General features: G+C 45.0%; 1 protein-coding gene across 1 annotated transcript in view; it reads left to right on the top strand.

Annotated features, from left to right (window-relative positions):
• The first annotated feature begins 227 nt into the window (after positions 1 to 227).
• The window catches only part of LOC120841977, an 87,178-nt gene continuing 67,733 nt past the window's right edge, over positions 228 to 19,672 (top strand). Inside the window, exon 1 of the mRNA XM_040212971.2 lies at positions 228 to 453. Coding sequence (XP_040068905.1) covers positions 228 to 453 — 226 coding nt within the window. The remainder of the gene's footprint in view (positions 454 to 19,672) is intronic.

Below are 19,672 nucleotides of genomic sequence, written 5' to 3'. Positions count from 1 at the left end.
GCCTCCCTTTCAAACCCCATCGCATAGCAGAGCGCCTGACTCTAAAATGCGAACAGCGTGTTTTCGTTTTCTGAATTTCATAAATGTTTATTCTCGGGGCGCTCAATTTAATTCGTGAACACCGACGTCAAAGGGCACACGTGTAGTCTTTAGCTGTCTGTTTAAAGGTCCACAACACGTACACTTGGCCGTAGAGCATCTACGTGTTCGAGGCATTGCTGTTGGTTATGGATATCAGGTGGACGCTAGCGTATTTTTCGTTTTCTGTTTTATTGGTTTTAGGTGACGCTAGAAAGTCGAGTGAACCAGCAACCCTGAAACAACCAAAAGTCCCGAAGACGCCACAATCCTCGAAGTTAACAGCAGCCAACACGAAACAAGCAGCCCAGAGCAAAACACCAGCGTCAACACCTACATCACCAACAGCACCGTCAACCGATCCCCAAATATGTGGTAAATTTAGTTCAATCAAACTCCATAATGGTTTGGGTTAACGGTTGTTGCCGTTTAGTTTATATTAGATGTAATCGTATAGACTGGCATTGCACATGAACCGTTAGCCTTTTCTCGCGTTTCATATGTGGGCCAAACACTAGCAACACACGACGGAGTACCCTGTTTAAAGGGCACGCTGAGTATATACGATCGTCAATTTGATTTGGACAAAATTAGAAAACGAGGAAAGGTAAAATTACCGCGGCACTATGGCAAAAGAACCACGTGAAAAATCAACACGACTTAAAGGTGCCCTAAGGAGGTTTCTGAGATCTGCTAAATAGGGCGATAACTCGCTCTGCTGGCTCTAAGCATCCTAGAAATTGCTAAGTCACTGCGATACTCGGCCGATCTTCCTATTAAAAATGCAATCAAAGATCGCAACACGCCGTGGTCATCTCCGGCGATGGGAGAAGCATGTTTCGAAACCAGGACCACGTTATCAGCCATCAGCAAGCGCAGGACCCTCGCGCCTCCGACCGGCGGAACCGCGGAGTGATATCTCGAATGCGCGCGGCTCCTTGCCCCTACAGCCCGGACTACGATTCAACCTAGCGAGTGCTTGCTTGAGGGCTGACGACGGGACACATCACTAACACGGAAAACAACAACAAAAAGAAAACGAAACAAAAAAACATAGTACGCTGTTTTTAAGATGGTTATTGCAATATTGTGTTCCCTCGCCGCGAAATAAAATTTTTTTTACTACTCTTATTTGCTTTTATCACCTGTAAAAGCATACACATTTTGAAATAATAGCGTTTGCAATCTCAACCTAATGTCGTTTTAATTGGTCACATGTCGCCCTTGCTCACGGAACAATGTTCCTCCCATCACCGGTTACGATCTCAGTGTCTTCGATCTTTGATCGCATTTTTAATAGGAAAATCGGCTGCGGATAGTTAAGATTTCTGTATTTCAACAGTGCTTAGAGCCCACAAAGTGAGTTATTTTCATATTTAGGCGATTCCACAAACCTCCTTAGGGCACCTTTAAGACCTCACGCAACACAATTTTTCAACGTTGCAGTACTTGTTTCAACGTCTTAAGACTAAAATAGCATCTACGTGCTTTGTGCCTGCTACTAAACGTAAATGAGTGAGATATTATCATAATACAACTTTGTACTCGATAACTGTTAGGTTCTTCATTTGTGTTGCCATCCTACTCAGTGAGAGCATATGTTTTTCCCGTCGAGGGGCACGACGAGCTTAGGCTTTGAAAGACAGATATTTATGCTTGTATGTAAAAAGTGAAAGCCGTTTACAACTCCCTGTAACGCCGAATTAGAGCGCAGCTCTTGACGAGGAGGAGGGAAGGGTGCTGAGGGGGGGTTATGCGACTTCGGGGGTTGGGGGGGGGGGAGTCACGGGACCTCGGGGATGGGGTGTCACGTGACCTCGAGAGGGGGTGTCACGTGACCTCGGGGGGGGGGGGGGTCATGTTACCTCGGGGGGTCACGTGACCAAGGGGGGGGTTTACGTGACCTCGGGGGAGGGGGGTCACGTGAACCCCCTCCTCGAGGTCACCGAGGCTACCCGAGGTCCTCCCGAGGTCCTGCCGAACGAACCCGAGGTCCTCCCGAGGTCCTCCCGAGGTCCTCGAGGGGGGGGGGGGGGGGGGGAGGGAGGTCGCGGTAACGCCGACGGCGACGGCGACGCCGCTCAAGCCGGAAACGGGCGCCTGAGAGCTGCACTCTAAAACAAGAGTTACACGGAGACTGCAGCATGCGCCGATCCGCAGTGCTTAGAAAGCACGTTAATACTGTACACGAACGCTTTATTTTTGCTTCTAACAACTAGCAACAACGTGAGTTAATTAAAGGGGAACTCAGCCGATTTTTTGGTAATCTTTCAATTAAGCTGGAAATTTTAACACCACCTCAATAACCCTTTCTGAACTGATAACCAAAATATATTATAAAAATAAAATTTATTCGTCAAGTGATTGCATTTTCAAGTTTCGACGGCGGCGAGGGTTCCAGGAGGCGACTCTACTGGCAGCAATGAAACTTCCCTACTTCTCCCAACGCGCGTAAGTCACCGGGGGGAAGGCGGACCAGCGACTCGGGAAGCCACGAAGCGGCTTCCTGGACGCCAGCGATTGAGATTACATTATTAATTCTTTCAGAGCTTCAAGGTTGAATGTTTCCTTGCAATGGATAGCAATCTGTGATCGGCGGTAAATTGTAGAAACAGTTTTGGGAAAAGCTTATCTTTTAATCCTTGTTTTCATGGGAGAAAAAACAATGCGCTCCCCGGCACCAATGGAGGCCAGCCATGACGCATCGAATTATAGGCCCGTTTCCTTGCTCTGCTCGTGCAGCAAGGTTCTAGAGCACTTTTTATCCAGTCATCTCATGTCACATTTTGAATCGAATAATTTTTTATCATAGATCCAGCATGGTTTCCGGCGTGGCTGCTCCAGGGTAACTCAGCTCTTTTATATAGGAAATGAACTTGCAAAAGTCGTTGACAAGGGGGGGGGGGGGGGGGGGGGCAAAGGGATGTAGCATTCCTAGGTTTCGCCAAGGCTTTTGATCGCGTGTCACACAGCGAACTACTTACCAAGCTAAGAGTGATTCTAGGAAACGATAAGCTCTTGCGATGGTTGGATTCATACTTGAGCAACCGTCATCAGTTTGTTGAAGTAGGTGGGGTTTGTTCCCCAATTGTATCAGTTATCTCGGGCATTCCACAAGGATCGGTGCTGGGCCCACTGCTCTTTCTTGTTTTTTCTGAACGATTTGACCGTTGACGAGCGTATACACTGCCGGTTTTTTGCCGATGACTGTGTGCTTTTTACTGAAATAGCTTCAAGCAATGACCAACTTAATTTTATACAAGTGCCTGTGCTCAATTTCTCAATAGTGTAACGAATGGCAAATGTTGCTAAACAGCTCGAAAAGTGTACAAATGAGAGTAACGCGCAAAAGGTCACCCTTGGAATTCAACTACTGTATACAAAACTCCCCTTTACAAGCTGTGCACGAATTCAAATACTCAGGTGTCATTATCTCCTCGAACCTCAGTTGGAATAGTAACACATCCTGGCCTGCTCAGAAGGCATCAGCAAAGCTATGGTCATTGAAGAGGCGGCTGAAGCACTGTACCCCTGAAACCAAGCTTGCAATCTGCACGACAGTAATACGACGTTTTTTAGAATACGCGGATCTTGTTTGGGACCCTGCGACTAAACTTAATATTGATCGACTCGAAGGGGTACAGAAGAAAGCACTGCGCTTCATTTACAACGAATACAGAAGGATGAGCTCTATCACTAACTTGTACAATAGGTCGGAAATCGAGCTTCTTTCAACCCGGCGCAAAATTAATCGTCTAAAGCTTTTGTATCCCATGGTACATGACTCATTCCGTCACACACGACACAAGCACTGTAACGCAATTGTGGTACCTTACAGCAGAACCCAATGTTTAAAAAAAACGACTTTTTCGTACGAACCATTAACGAATAGAATAGTCTCCCTGCCAACATTACAAATGTCTCGTCCGTTCAGGAATTCGCCTCATTATTACAGCGTTATTTCTTAGATGTGCAGTCCTAGATGCTTTTTCTTTTACTAGCGTGTAATCTGGTTTCCTTCTTGTGTGCCCTCTCCTGCCTTGGCTGCCAAATGGCAGCCGGCAGTATGTATAAATACATAAAAACGTCAAGGTGCTTCTGCGTGCGCTGTGTGTCCAGAAAACTATAGTCCGTTGCAACTCAATAAAGTAGGGCGAGGGTAAGACGGCCCGGGGAGGAGGAAGCAGACGGAATCCTGGAGAAGAGAAGGGGAAATTTCTTCTGTCTTTAGCGTTCCGTCTGCTGCCTCCTCCCCGGCCCGTCTTACCCTCGCCCTACCTTCTTGAGTTGCAACGGACTATAGTGTCGCGTGAAACATTCTCACTTATGCTCGGAATACTTTACAGCCGCGTGCTGCTAGTTGAGTGTCCTTCTGCAGTTGAAACAGCTTCAGGAACGGCAAGCGCAAACTCAAGCCGGCTGTGACCACTACGACATCCGTCCAAGGAGGAGCGCTAATAATACCGAGAAAAACAGTTCAAAGCCTATCACTACAGTCGACATTTGGCGAAGTCAGATTTGTTATTCATAATTGCTTCAGTAATTATAGAGAGAGAGAGATAAACACTATATATGTTTTGGACATCGAATCTAGCTCGGGCTACTCTCGGAGTTCCACTCACGCGGCCGATCTGTTGAAGACGAGACGTCACACGCCTAAACAAAGTTCAAGTCGGAGTTCTTTCGACACATTCATATTCCTGTCTGGTATTACAGAGGTTTATGGAACAGGTTTTGAGCTCCATTGATGTGCGATACAGCCGTTGCCGGGTTTGTGTAATGGTTGGCGTGCAATATTCTCTCGCAGAAGAGGTGGTGAAAACGCCTTTATTTTATTCTATTTCGGGAAAATGTTATAGGGCTGAAATTTTTTTTATTAAACCATGAAAATGTTAATGTCGTTGAAGGGAGGCATGTAAACATACAGGGGATGGAAGCTGTACTAAACCAAAATTAATTAAAAAATATCTTATACAAAAATTCTCCTCTCCTATGTGCACTCGTGGATGAGTGTTTGAACCAGTTGCATTATTATCCGAAAGTAAAAAAGGAAGAGAAAAATACGGGAGGAAATTTTGCTTTGAGTAACTTTTTTTTCACTTATTTCGAATTAAAAGTTTTATGATGGATGTATGTAGCTTACGCAGTGTTGCAGTGTTGTATGTTCAAGCAAATATTCTTTATTTGGAGATAAATAGTGTATTTTGTGTATTTTATGCGCAATCAATTGCACCTTGATGTTTGGCTTGGTGGTTGCGGAGTTGTTTTAATTGTCCTTTTAACGCAATCTTCATGAACAGTAACCTGCCATTTTACCTACCCGAATGAGAATTAGAGTCAACATGTCTTAGACTTAGGACGCAGCCCAGCACGCTCATGTTCGCCGCTTTTGAAGGTGAGCAAAGTATGCGCTACACGCACGAACGCTGAAAATGGCACCAATCAGAAGCGATTTTCTGAAATGGTCTTTTGATCTTTTTCTAAATTACTTAAGGCCCGTTCACGCTCTTGCAACCGAGTACGACCGAGAGAGACGAGACTTGTTAAAACTTATTAAAATTTCTTAGGACGAGGGAACACACTGGCATTCTGGCGCCATCTATGCGATGACCCTGGAACTGCATTTCACAAGAGCGTAGCTTTTGCGGGATTTCCGAGGTCAAATGTGCGTAATACCTATGAAAAAGGCTCGTTCATAACGTTGACAAACAATTTTCGAGCCAAAAAAGAAAGGATAATGCGCGAGAGAAATAGAAAATATGCCGGACCGCCAGGTTTACACTGCTACCCAATAGATGACGCCAGTATGCCCTCTGGTTGTAAGAAGTTTCAAGGCATCCAGTTCTAAGAGGTCGCAAGAATGTGAACGGGCCTTTAAGCACCACGGAGCATTTGCATGCTACAAGAGTAGTTACACGTTCTGGCTTCTGCAATAGTAACTTTTTTAAAGAAAATCTAAAAGATATGGCACGTTTCTTCTGGTAACACGAGCGTGTGGGGCACCTGCGCACCCACATTCCAAGCATTCTCCGTGTTGCCTTGGTAATTTGTCAAAAAATGTATTGCTTGGCTCTTCAACCTTTCTTCGCCAGCCAGGCTCTGATAAAAAGGGTACGGATTTGCTATACTTCGTTTCAGCTTCGGTCCGATCGCGGCCGATGTTATAAGCCGAAGGGCCAATCAAACAGCGAAAGAGGCACAACGTCATGGCGTGCTTTCTGCAGTTGATAGGACCGGCCGCGGTATCCGCCGTTTCTCTGTGCGTGCTCCTCTGCCGGCTAGTTCTATAAAGCGCAGAGAGCACGCCATGACGCTGCGCTTTTTGCGCTGTATGATTGGCCCTTTGGCTCATAACATAGGCCGCGCTCGGACCTAAGCCGAAACGAAGTATAGCGATTTCACGAAACTCGCGAGCCGCGGCTTGAGCGGTATGCTCAAGCCGCGGCTCGCTAGTTTCGTGTTTTAAAAACTAATTTTTTCTTCTTCTTTTTACAGTTTAGCACGTAGGCCAAGTTCATACTTTGTGCGACTAGAGATTATGAGCAACTTCCGATAGCACGAGCGCCCCTGCTTTCTGGCTATTGGACGTGCGCCGCCGAGAAAGGCGGGCGCGAGCGTACCCGACTGCCGGCCGGGCACCTCGCTGCCCGCCAGTGACGTCACGTTTGGTTGGCGGGGAAAACTGGGGAAAAGCTGGGGAGGACGATGTATTAGTTTCGGCAGAGAACAAGATATAACTTTTTTAATTAACTAGAGTGAATCTGGAGGAACCAGACAGCATTTCGAAATCAGGAAGCCATCTGCATTCAGATGATGCCTTTGGAATAGGTAGCTAAAAAATCGGCGGAGTTCCCCTTTAAGTCGAGACAATTGTTGAAACGTAATGTACGTTGATTAAATTTCTAAAAACTTATAGGTTAATATAATGCACTTGCTCTGTAATAATTTACACGGGGCTTTCTGTTGTTCAGGATTTATATAAAATTAACATTCTGCGTATACGTATATAGAAAATACCAGATACTTCCATGTTTAAAAGGGATAATAGAAGCCTTTCCCCTTTTTTTGGTTTTGTTTCCCTAAGAACTGTTGAAGGATGGATCGGAATTTGCATTAAAATCGCTGCAGTGCACGTTGCAACATCTCCCGGAAAATGTAAGTATAATAAGAACAATTGACAGTTACCTTTATCTGCGAAGTCATTTACACATGGAAGCCATTATTTAAGGATTTAAGTAGGGGTCGTTTAGATTTATTTGAAAGGCATTAAAGAGTCGTTTTTAGTGAAGCGGTGCATATTGTTGATTAATTGCTACCACTCTACTCTAGCTGTATACACTACCACGCAGTATGCAGAGTACTGGCGTGAAGTAAGGGAGTAAAAAATATAGTAGGAGACGCACTAGGAGGTGAACAAGAACGCTTGCCTGTCCTCAATGAGCTAGCCGTTATAAGATATTTTTAATCCCTCGGTGTCAGTCGTAGCTCGGCTAGTGTTATGTAGGAATAGTTACTTGCAGGGTTTTCTTTTACACTAAAAGCATTCTGGCAATAAATTAAAAAAATACGCCCAGCTGGCACCGGTATAGATCATTGGGCTACGGATCGAAAGTTCTAGGTGTGATTCCCGGTGGGAGACGTGAATAAAGTAGAGGCGTAATTATGAGTAAGTGCTTGTCTACATTGCTTTGCTTAAGTTTTCGTAATGGTAAAGGCTGGTTCGCACATTTGCGTTTTAATCTGACCGAGTGCTTTGTTTCCGCTTGTTATTGCTCACGATGAGAAAGCACACTGGTACACAACTTTACCCTCTCGGGTGACCTTGGAACGATTCTGATATACGTATATGTTTTCTCAATGTTTTACAAACCATTGTTTCACCGTGGGTGTGAAAGTATTATACCAATGTTATAAACGACTATTTCTCATAGACAGTTTGTAGGTTTCGTCTCATGAACACTGAAAAACCTTTAGTTAAATGCACATATAAAAAATGTTCCAGGGCAGCCTGGTACATGAAGTCAGTATGTCAGTGTGTTTTCTCGCCTTAAGCGGTTACAAGCGGGCATAATGCCCTCTGACACTCAAATGCAAATGTGCAGACCGCTTGTGCTAGCATACATGCCATGCCATGGGGCTAGGCATGGACGGTCAGATGAACGGGAAAATATTTCAAAGAAGGTTTCGTTATAACTTCTAAGAAATTACATATCTTGAAATAACTTAAATAATAGTGTAGGTAACAGCGCATGAATTTACTTGGCATTGAATATCACAAATATCACCAGATATTTGAACGTACGGGAAGTAATAGATCTATGGCTTTGCAGATATTCATACATGTCAGAAATGTAACTGTGGTGGCTGCGGAAGAAGAAGAAAACTTCGTCCTCGAGCCCCTCGAGGAGATGATGAACATGAGCAGACAGGGGTTAGAATGACTACAACGCTCACTGCCGTTTCCGCGATTAAATTGTGATATATATGAAATTGAGTCCCATCACGTGGTGACCCGGACAGAGAACACAGGCCATGCAAGGTGTCGGTGAGACCCCTTCGGTCATTACTGCCGTGACGGTCAAGCTTCCGTCCTTTTGGCCAGCAGATCCAGGTCACTGGTTTGCGCACATTGAGTCTCGTTTCGCAACACGCAACATATCACAAGAGGCAAAATTTCGTTGCGTAATCAGCACCCTCCAACCAAAGGAAGCTGGAGAAGTACGGGATCTTATTATTAACCCCCACGCCACTCACCCATACGACAAGATCAAAGAAGAGCTCATAAAGCGCACGACGGCATCAGAGCAACGACGTCTTCAACAACTTCTTACAACTGAAGAGTTAGGGAACCGCAAGCCATCTCAATTGCTAAGATAAATGCGGCAACTTCTCGGAGATCGGGCAGCTTTTTTTCGACGACACCATACTGCGAGAACTTTTTCTGCGACGAATCCCGAGTAACGCGCACAATACTTTGGCGACGTCCAGTAACATTTCTTTGGACTGCTTAGCCGAGCTTGTGGACAAAATTTTGGATATTGCTGTACCTTCTGTAACCACTAGCGCACTGGTTCCATCCAGTAAGCACTCAGACGCCATAAGTTCAGCAACTCCGAGAGGAAGTACGCAATCTTACTCATTTGGTTGAGACAACTCTACGACTGCTGCGCTTCCCAAACCCTCGTAGCAGAAACCAACACCATTCAAATAACTTCTCGACTCGACAAGACAGCCGATCGCCTCGTAAAAATTTCTCTCGCGGCAACCCACGAGAATCGTCTCCGAACAGTCAGATACGCTGGTACCATCGCAAGTTTGGTAACTACGCACGCCAATGCCAGAACCCCTGCTCTTTTCAGGGAAATATCCGGACCAACCACTGACGGCGGCCAGTTCAGTTGGCTCGTCTCCCGGCCGCCCCATCCTCTTCTTCGTTTCTGACCGCCAAACACATGTCCGATTTCTAATTGATACGGGGTCAGAGTTATTCCTGCTACCTCACAAGACCGCAAAATCAAAACCACTACTAACGCTCTGCAAGCAGCCAATGGAACTGCCATCACCACCAACGGTGAGAAATCAGTAACTGTAGATTTCGGACTACGACGCACGCTCCGATGGGTCTTTATAATTGCAAATGTTCAATACCCCATCATTGGAACCGATTTTCTAATTCATTTCGGTCTTCTGGTGGACATGATGCACCATAAACTGTTAGACGCCATTACTCAAACCGGCGTGCGCGGTGTCGTGTTCTAATTCACCACTGCTGAGTTTTACACTGTTCCGTCTGAAGACAAACACAAACTACGACACCATCGTTGGAAACTTTTTCAGCCTGACACAACCATGCAACACGGAGCGACCAGTCAAACACGACGTGCCACACTTCATCACAACCTACGGACCTCCCGTGCATGTCCACGCCCGTCGTCTAGCTCCCGAAAAACTGCAAGTGGCATGTCAAGAATTTCAGCACATGATGGACTTAAGACTGATGCGACCTTCTTCTAGCAACTGGGCATCTCCGTTACACCTATACTCGTTTTCACCTCAAGAAAAAAGGACGCTTTGCGCATTTTTCATACGCCGGGCGAAGCAGTCCTTACGAGATTTGGCTATCGGAGGAAGGAGTGATGCTTTTGGTGCTTGAAACGCATACGTCTTGATTAGATAACACATATAAAATCTAAAGTGCACGTTCATATACCTGATATTCTCCACATAAAGGGGGAAATTAGTGATGCTCCGCGAGGAGCCGGATTTTTTTACTACGGTTCTTGAGGTGACAACAAGTATAGTACCAAAGAAGAGAGATGACTCGGGACCATGCGGAGATTACCGTGCCCTCAACGACACAATCCCTGACCGGTACCCGATTCCTCATCCCCAAGACTTTTCTGCAAATCTTTATGGTATGTCGGTATTTTCAAAAATAGATCTTTTCAGAGCATACCATCAAGTACCCATCGCACCTGACGATATTTCAAAAACAGCAATTGTAACTCCACTTGGCCTCTTCGAATTCGTTCAGATGCCGTTTGGGTTACCCAATGCTGCCCAGACCTTTCAACGGTTTATTGACCAAGTTCTCAGAGGACTCGACTTCTGTTTCGCTTATCTTGATATTTTAGTGGCCAGCGCATCCGACGAAGAACATAAACGACACCTCTACCAACTATTCAAACGTTTAGATGAACATGGCTTTGTTATTAATATCGCAAAATGTGAATTCGGCGTACCAACTCTAGAGTTTTTAGGCCACCATGTTGACAATCAGGGGCTTTGACCACTCGACAACAAAGTGAAAGCTATTCGAGACTATTCAACACCATCCAGCATACGTCAGCTGAGAGAATTTCTGGGACTGGCAAATTTTTACCGCCGTTTTATTCCCGGTTGCGCGGAAATCATCCAACCGCTGAATGATTTATTGCTCGGCACAAGAGATTCTAAACCTCAATTCAAGTGGCCTGATTCAGCCTCAGCCACATTTAGCACCATTAAGACTGCAATTGCCAACGCCACCTTGCTAATGTTCCCTAAGCCTGAAGCACCGACCAATATTATGGTAGATGCTTCTGGTACACCCGTCGGAACAGTACTACAACAATACATCAGTGGACAATGAAAACTTCTTGCCTTCTAAAAAAAAGTTAACTGCGACAGATACCCACTACACCGCATTTGGGCGTGAACTTCTTGCCACTTTGCCACTTACCTCAGCGTCAAACATTTCCGTTATTTCGTTGAAGGTCGCACATTTTTTATCCTCACGGATCACAAGCCACTGACATTTGCCATAACATCGAACGGCAATACTTATACGTCCAGAGAACAAAGACAGTTGGCATTCATCATTGAATTTACGACCAACATCCGACACATCAAAGGAAAGCACAACGTGGTTGCTGATGCGTTATCACGACTGCATATTGCTGCTTTGAAGCTACCGGGCGTCGAACAGATTGAATTTTCGGCTATTGCAAAACATCAACTCTAGGACACTGGGTACCAAGTTACATCTCTGTACCTAAAAAAAAAAAAAAAACATACCGTAAACAGATATTTCGCTTCTGTGTAATTTTTCAACGTGAACGGCACGATCGTACAATCCGCCCGCATTCTGCAAGAAAATCTTCGATGCCCTACACGGACTGTCCAATCGTGGAATACGAGCTACGCAGAAACTTATCAACACTTGTTTTGTCTGGCCAGAGATGAACACAGATATCCGAACGTGGTCAAGATCATGTACAACTTGTTAAAATCAAAAATTCATCGTCATACCATAACACCATTTGCGCCATTTCCACTAGTTACGGAACGTTTTCAGCATGTTCGCCTAAATTTGGTTAGTTCATTACCTCTTTCAAACGGCTTTGCGTACCTCTTAATATGCGTGGATCGTTGTACACGATGTCCGGAGACAGTCCTGATCTCCTACATGACAGCTGCAACAGTTGTCCAAGCTTTCGTCAGAGGGTGAATTGCTCGTTTTGGAGTACCGTTAATAGTCAGTACGGACCGCGGCCTGCAATGCGAGTCGTACCTTTTTGCTGAACTGATGCCACTCCTTGACATCAAACGCCTTCGCACAACGGCGTATCATCCGGCCGCAAATGGAATGGTTGAACGATTTCATCGACAACTGAGATCATCACCGCGTGCTCACAGCTTCATCCCCTGTACTGAAGCGCTACTCACTGCTCTACTCAGAATTCGTTCCACGCTCAAAGTGGACATTGAGCTTGTCTACGGCACTAAACTATAGTCTACCTGGAGAATTTCTTCACAACACGTCACCTGATGTGCCCACGTGTGCCCAGGATTTTACAAACTATGCTCACCCCCTCGGACAACTTTTCAGACAATTTTGCCCATGTTTACTACGGGAGGTTAATAACCACTCTTCTTTCATCAGCCCCGACCATGACACCTGTACTCATGTTTTTGTTCGCATTGATAGAGCAAAGAAGCCAGTTGAGCAGCCGTACCAAGGTCCGTTCAAAGTCATCAACCGAAAGTCGAAGTTCATCATCGACATGGGGGACCGTCATGAAACGATCTCAACTGATAGATTGAAACCCGCTTATACAGACGAATGCAGCTACAAACGCTACTTTAACACAAACAAACAAACAAGTCGGTTCCAACCATCACATTCAGTGAAACGCAACTTGCATGTGCATTGGGATTAAGACTGAACAATTTTCACAGCGATTTAAATAATTGTAAATATATTTATTGCAGTGTTCAGTGCCAAAACATTCAGTTGCAATGTGTGAGTGTGTGGGTGTGTTTTCTTTTTTTCTCTTTATTTGGATCGAACTTCGTTTCTACCGAGGGAAGTATCTGTGGTGACTGCGGAAGAAGAAGAAAACTTCTTCCTCGAGCCCCTCGAGAAAATGATGGTCACGAGCAGACATGGGTTAGGATGACTAGAACGCTCACTGCCGTCTCCACGATTAAATTGTGATATGTATGAAATTGGGTGTCGTCTTAACTATTAGCAACGTGTTCGACCAAAAACATCGTTGTGGTCAGCATTTGCTATTGGCCGAACTATTAAGGTCAGGGGGGTCTCGGGGCGTCTCGGACACCCCGCCGATTTTGAATGGTGGTCTGAGACCCCCAGCCATACCTTCTGCCGTTAGTGCAAACACGATCATAAGTTTTAGACCTTATCATGGGAAATGGTCAAGTTTTGCTGAGCAGCCATCTTCAGAGAGAGAAGAACTATGTTGTTAGTAGCCGTGTCAATTTCGTGTTGAATAAAATGGTGAACGGTTCAGGCACACCATCGCATCGTCGGTTGTGTCTGGCCTTAAGCCGAAACAAAGAATAGACCGGAATTTGTAAGGTGATTCCCCATGTTCCCTAAAGAATTCGGCCATTGCTTATCTCCTTGCCATGAATGATTTGACCAGTCATCAGACTGCTCCCAGCCAAGATGTCAGATGTTTCCATACATAGGTTGTAACCCAAGAGGACGCACATGAATAGTGTACCTTAAAATAAGTCGACAGAGGAAGGGATAAAGCAATGCGAGCTTATACCTTGCACATATAGTTGTTTAGTTTCCACGTTATAGATATCTTAGATCTTTCTATCACCACGATAATATTGAAACGTTAGGAGTACCTTGCCCATGAATGTTCCCTTTCCACTCCCATAAGTGAATGCCCTCGCAGTCTTATCAGCAATAGACTTCTGTGCTTTGTCATCTTTATCAACCTGACGGTCGAACCCGTTCTGAGCATGTGCAGTAGTTTTGATCTACAGAATATGATACGTTGAGCACGCGTCCACAGTTCAGTGACTCTGTAATTTTCGCCTGTGATAAGCGCTGGAGAGGTGTTTAGACCAACGACGCCGCACGTGGCATTTAAAAAAAAAAGCGATGATAGCGATGATCTCTGGACGGCTTTTCACATGCGGTTTAAAAGAAGATTCTCGAAATGTTATGAGGGTTTTAAGCAGCACAATTGCGTAGGAGCACCTGCTGCGTTTTGGTTGTCGTGATTAGGTTTAGGCTTCTGCAGAAATGCGTAAATCAACCGTATTTTTTACACACTCAGAAAGATTAAATGACAACAAAACTATATGAAGATGTCTCCACAAAGTTATTATCTAGTATATCTTTGTGTTACGCTAAATTAATTTACTTGGAAGGTAGTATGTGAACTGACTGTGTTCATGTTCATAAAAAAAAATCCTGGAATTTATAATGTTTTAGTTTGTACCAAAGTACGAAACCTAGACGGTGCTTATGTACAGTTTTTTTTTTTCATAGAAATTAATAGCATTATTATTTATGCGTTTGCATCAATCCTCAAACACCCTCTAAATTAAGGCTGAAAGACTGGAGTATACACCTAGCGGGCTGAAAGTTTTATCGAAGGTACATTTAAGCGGTCAGTTTAGCACGATGAGATAAGGCATAATTTTGTTCCCATAATCCTTAAAACAAAATCGCTGATATCTAGAATACTGCGGCCGGACACTGAAGTGGGGCCACAGGTATGCAGATAAACCTAGTGATGAAAGAGAAAGCAGACCAAGTTTGATATCCAGTCGGCGGAATTTTTCACAATCGCCTTTGCCTTTATTTATTTCAGTTTCAATTTTCAACTCCCGACAGATATTTAATTCTAGGCGATGGTTAAATTACATTGCCCGTCCAATCATTAATTTAAAATTAATTGGTATGTTTGAGGTAAATCAGTTACTGACCGTGAAGATTATTTTTTAATCTAATGTCCGCCAAGCCTGACACACATGCAGTAAAGACAGTATCTATGTACTAGACTATGCGTTTTTCTTTTAAATCCGATCAAATTAAAATAAACCATTCTTTTCGTTAAATTCAGAAAATAACCCGTACCACCATTACGTCAGATAATATTGAATCGTTTTTGACAGATTGCAAATCTATGGAAGGACCACATGAACACGAAAAATAAAAACGAATCTGGCCTATTGACGGAAATCTGCGATGCTGTAAGAGACTGATCTATTTCTCCTTTTTTGTAGGGTACCCAGTTTTTTTGGTTTTAGCCTTAAATTTGAATTTAGGCTACCTACTCGTCACTCACTTATTGTGTTGTTTTTTTAGGCCAAGGAAGTTAGGGAAGAGGATAGCACCCTAAGACGCGATATTTTATATTTTCGATAAGTTGCAGGGTAGCAGAGTTTGGGAAGAACTGGCATAAACCATTTAACAACGCGAAAAGCCCTTAATTTTTCACTTTACGCTAAAAGGACGTGGTGGAAGTCCAAACGTTTTATCGCATTTCGTCTAAGGTAAACTAAAAGAGCCAATTTATTTAATGCACCGCAGTAAAAGAGAGCTCCGGTCGTCCACTGAAGGATCCCAAAGGTTACTTTAAGATAAGTGCACTCAGAGACGGGGCCGTGTTCCTGTGATGATTCGCTGCAGACTAAGTTGCAGTGCGGCAGCATTGCTTGTTGTCTTTGAAGGATGTATTCCGCTGCTGAAGTAGTGACGAGTAATTAATCGCGTAACTAAGCACGATTTTTTTTGTCGGCTCGTTTCTTCACACGGCAATCCGTCGTAGCACGACGAGCCCTCCTTGCTTATCTAATACTACCCAAAACTCTCTCTCTCTCTCTCTCTCTCTCCTCCGGCGTCCCTTTGGCACGTCGGGCACAGTCGTACTAAGCATGTCGCCTAAAGGCCCGTTCACACTCTTGCGACCTTTTAAAACTTGGTGCCTTGAAACCTCTTACACGGAGAGGACACACTGGCGCCATCTATTGGGTAGCAGTGTAAACTTGGCCGGTCCGGCATATTTTCTCTTTCTCTCGCGCATTATCCTTTCTTTCTTGGCTCGAAAACCTTTCGTCAACGTTATAAACGAGCCTTTTTAATAGGCATTACGCACATTTGACCTCGGAAATACCTGAAAACCTTCGCTCTTGTGAAATCCAGTTCCAGGGTCACCGTATAAATGCGCCAGCGTGCCAGTGTGTTCCCTCGTCCTAAGAAACGTTAAGAGGTTTCAACAAGTCTCGTCTCTCTCGGTCGTACTCGGTTGCAAGAGTGTAAACGGGCCTTAATTCTGCTCAGCGATCTCCTCTTCGGTTCGCTCCTTCCTCTTACGGGGCATTTAGAAGACTGTGACACATCCAGGGAGCATGCACTTCGTCCCGCTACCCGCGCTTGAACGCGTAAGGAGAGGAGGACGGCACGTGTGCCTCAGTCTCTCGCGCACGTGCATGCATTTCAATGTGACACCCAGAATTTTTCAGGGAAAGAAAGAGGCCGGGGGGGGGGGGGGGGGGGGGAGGGAGTAGCTTAGAAACTTCTACCACATTTAATAAAGTATAATTGATAAAGCTCGATTCTACATCAGTCCCACGTCGAAGACAACCAGGTAAGACCCCAGATGAATAAAACATATTTTTCGCTGAGGGTTGAGTCGCCTCCAAATTAGGGTTGCCTGGAGTGCCAACGCCTGCAACTCTACGTATTTTATGACATATTCCCTTTCTTCAGATAGGACCTTTTAAATGTCAAGTGTTTCGAACTCTCGATGAAAATGCTTCCCCACTACGCCCAGTGGTTACCGTGGTTGACTGGAACGCTTACGCGATCACTAACTTCTCATGTTTGACCAAAGACACTTCCTTGTTTTTGTGGCAGCAGTTTGAATGGAAAAAAAAAAAATCGTGATTTATGTGTTTACATATGCGGCGCCGTCACAATCGGGGAAACTTCGCATTGCAAAGCGTTGTGAAAACTGTAGTCGGCAAAACAACTACAATCCCGCCCAACGCAATTTCCTCCCGATATTGTGGTCGTGTATAAAATCACCTCGTTTATTGGAATGCTATTTTTCACCTGGCCACGTTTGGACGAAAATAAGTAAGGCACCATAGAACGTTGAATATTCCACAGAATAGCTCCAAAGCGCGTTCACAGTTGCGACTCGCAGCGGTTGTGCGACCGAATAGCAACATGCAACAAGCGACCCCCGACGTTCAGACTTTGGGATTGGCGAGTCGCTTCCCAGAAGTTCTTGGGAGCGTTCGTCGATTCCGACTGTCGTGTGACGTCGTGTTTGCGTTTCGCTGCTTTCCTCTTTTCGTTGTGCACATCTACACTACGCATGTGTCGTTTTCACCATATGAGAAGGCCTCATTATAATGGCCTTGACCCTTCGAAACTGTACGATGAAAGCACAGTAGCAATATCTGCGCGCACTCACTCCAGCTTCCGCGGTGCATTACGTATATCTGTCAAGCTAAAAGTCGCACGGATTTGATGCCAGGCTGAGTTATTTTCCGGGTGCTGTTAGAAATTATAGTCCTGCTTTTTATATATATAACAAAATGGGTACTCTTTAGTCGCGCTGATCAAGGCCGCCGCAGAGACCTCCATAACTGCATCCATGGCCGCTACCGCGAGCCGAGGTGAACATGCATTCCCACTCCCGCTGAAATGCTGGATGTGAGCAAACGTGACGCGTAACACGTCACTTTACGAGGCCTGGCGTCGCCTTCGCCTGTACTGCACGCAACTAGTCACACGGAATATAGCGACTTTGCACTACGGCTAAGAGGCCATACAAGCAAAATCTCCTTGGAATGTTCGATGCTGACCTTTTGGCTCCGTGTGGTAATCGCCCTGGGAGAGACAGCTAGTGCAATCTATAAGCCACATTGTCGATCTACGCAACTGAGTTATGTTTGCAACGCCGGGTTCAACTTCTGCTATGTTACTTTATTATTTAAATTTGCAAAGAACGTTTTATTATATACGATAAGCTAAATTCCAATAACATTTTCAACGTCAGCCGTGACCGTGGCAGCATTTTGGCGGTCTGCTTTACTACGGCGCAATATCAATTCTAAATAGCGTATTATGTCCACGGTGTAAGATACTCTCTTTAGGTGAGGACTGTGCAAGGCACGGAGCGACCTGTCCTGTCACGAGCGTATCCGTGCACCCAACAGCCCGCAGCCAAGTAGCGTCACTCGCTGGCAAAACGACGCAACTGTAAAAAAAAAAAAAAAAAAATATATATATATATATATATATATATGTATATATATATATATATTTTGTTGACATGGAACACGGGGTAAGATACACTCTTTAGGTGACAACACGGCGGGGCTAAACGCGCGGCGCGAGGAATCGGATAGCGTTCGTTCGACGGACATCCGAAAGGCTGCATCATTCCGCGGCCACCGTGCCCGCGGCTGACAGTGTCGCCGCGGCCAAACGGCGAAACTGCGTGAGAGCGAAAACAATTATCTCGTTGCCATGACACCCCGGTACACCTTTGTTCTTTCTGCACGTGCGACAACCTCGCTGGAGCTCTGCGCGTGTGGAGCATGAGGTGGCACGAGCCGTCTTTGCCGTGCCCACGGGTCGACGAGTCATCTGCCGGCGCCGCTTGAAACCATAGTGAGAGAGAGAAAGAGAGAGAGTGAAAAGCGAACCTCATCGGCACGTCGCGCGGAGCGCGCTGTCCTCACCTGAAGAGTACTATTATCTCACACCGTGACATGGTATCAGACGAGCACGAGCTCCTTGCTCAAAAGTGTGGGACGGCTTCGTGAGAAATGCCGTGGCAAATAACGAGATATCTTATTTGTGCTCTTCCAGTGTTGCGTCGTTTCGCCAGCAAACGACGCTAATTCACCGCGGGCTGTTGGGCGCGGGCATGGGCTCGTGACAGGACTTTACCTAGTCGATGGCGTCCCATTGTTCTTCACGTCAATGCCCTCACCTAAAGAGTATACATCTTACACCGTGATTATGTCATATCGCGGAACTGGAAGTAGATAACGATATGGCTCCAGCTATCCTGAAAACAAAAAAAACAAAAAAACATAATGAAGGTATCACTATAACATTGATTTAGTTCTCGTCTTAAACAATGACAAACGATGCGTGGCCATTTCACACAAAAAATTATACTAGAATGCATGATCGCAAAAACTCAAATCTATATTTTCGATCCTTGAGATTTGTTCACCTCATTCAACATGGTTAGGAAAGTGCGAGCCGTACTGCAGAAGGCTGTCATGAGATATACGTATGTTTTGCACTGCGAAGAGTATTTCTGGGTCATACCTTTCTAGAAATCGTCCTCATTCCGACGGATGTCAAACACTCAAATTGTGTTTTCTTATGAGGCCACATGTCTTATCGCTGTAAGTGACCTCGCAATTAATTTTAGATAGTATTTATTTGTGTTATAACGTTCATGCAATTCGCTGTCGTTTCAGAAAAAACAGGATAAAGACCCGGATTTCATGAAAACGTTTTCGGTAGGTTTACAGACGTCGTCGGAACATTGAGCGTGATACGAATAGTCTTGCTTAACCAACAACCACGTACTTTTTTCGCCGAAGAGCTGCTTGTTTTGTAAAATACCTCTAAATAATATCATTCGTCGCAAAATTTCAAAACGTAGATCTTTTAAGCGCCCTAAAGACGCCACAGGCGTCTTTCCCTTTGATCTCGTGCACTGCATACGTGGCGAAATTGTGAAGGTAGGATAGCAAGCACAAAATGGACTTCCCCCTAATCTATAAAAGATAGATTGCAATCACC

This window comes from Ixodes scapularis, unplaced genomic scaffold (genome assembly GCF_016920785.2).
Source record: "Ixodes scapularis isolate PalLabHiFi unplaced genomic scaffold, ASM1692078v2 PGA_scaffold3__209_contigs__length_174095766, whole genome shotgun sequence".
NCBI lineage: Eukaryota > Metazoa > Arthropoda > Arachnida > Ixodida > Ixodidae > Ixodes > Ixodes scapularis.
The sequence above is the reverse complement of the archived record's forward strand: the minus strand, read 5'-3'. Positions and strand labels throughout refer to the sequence as shown.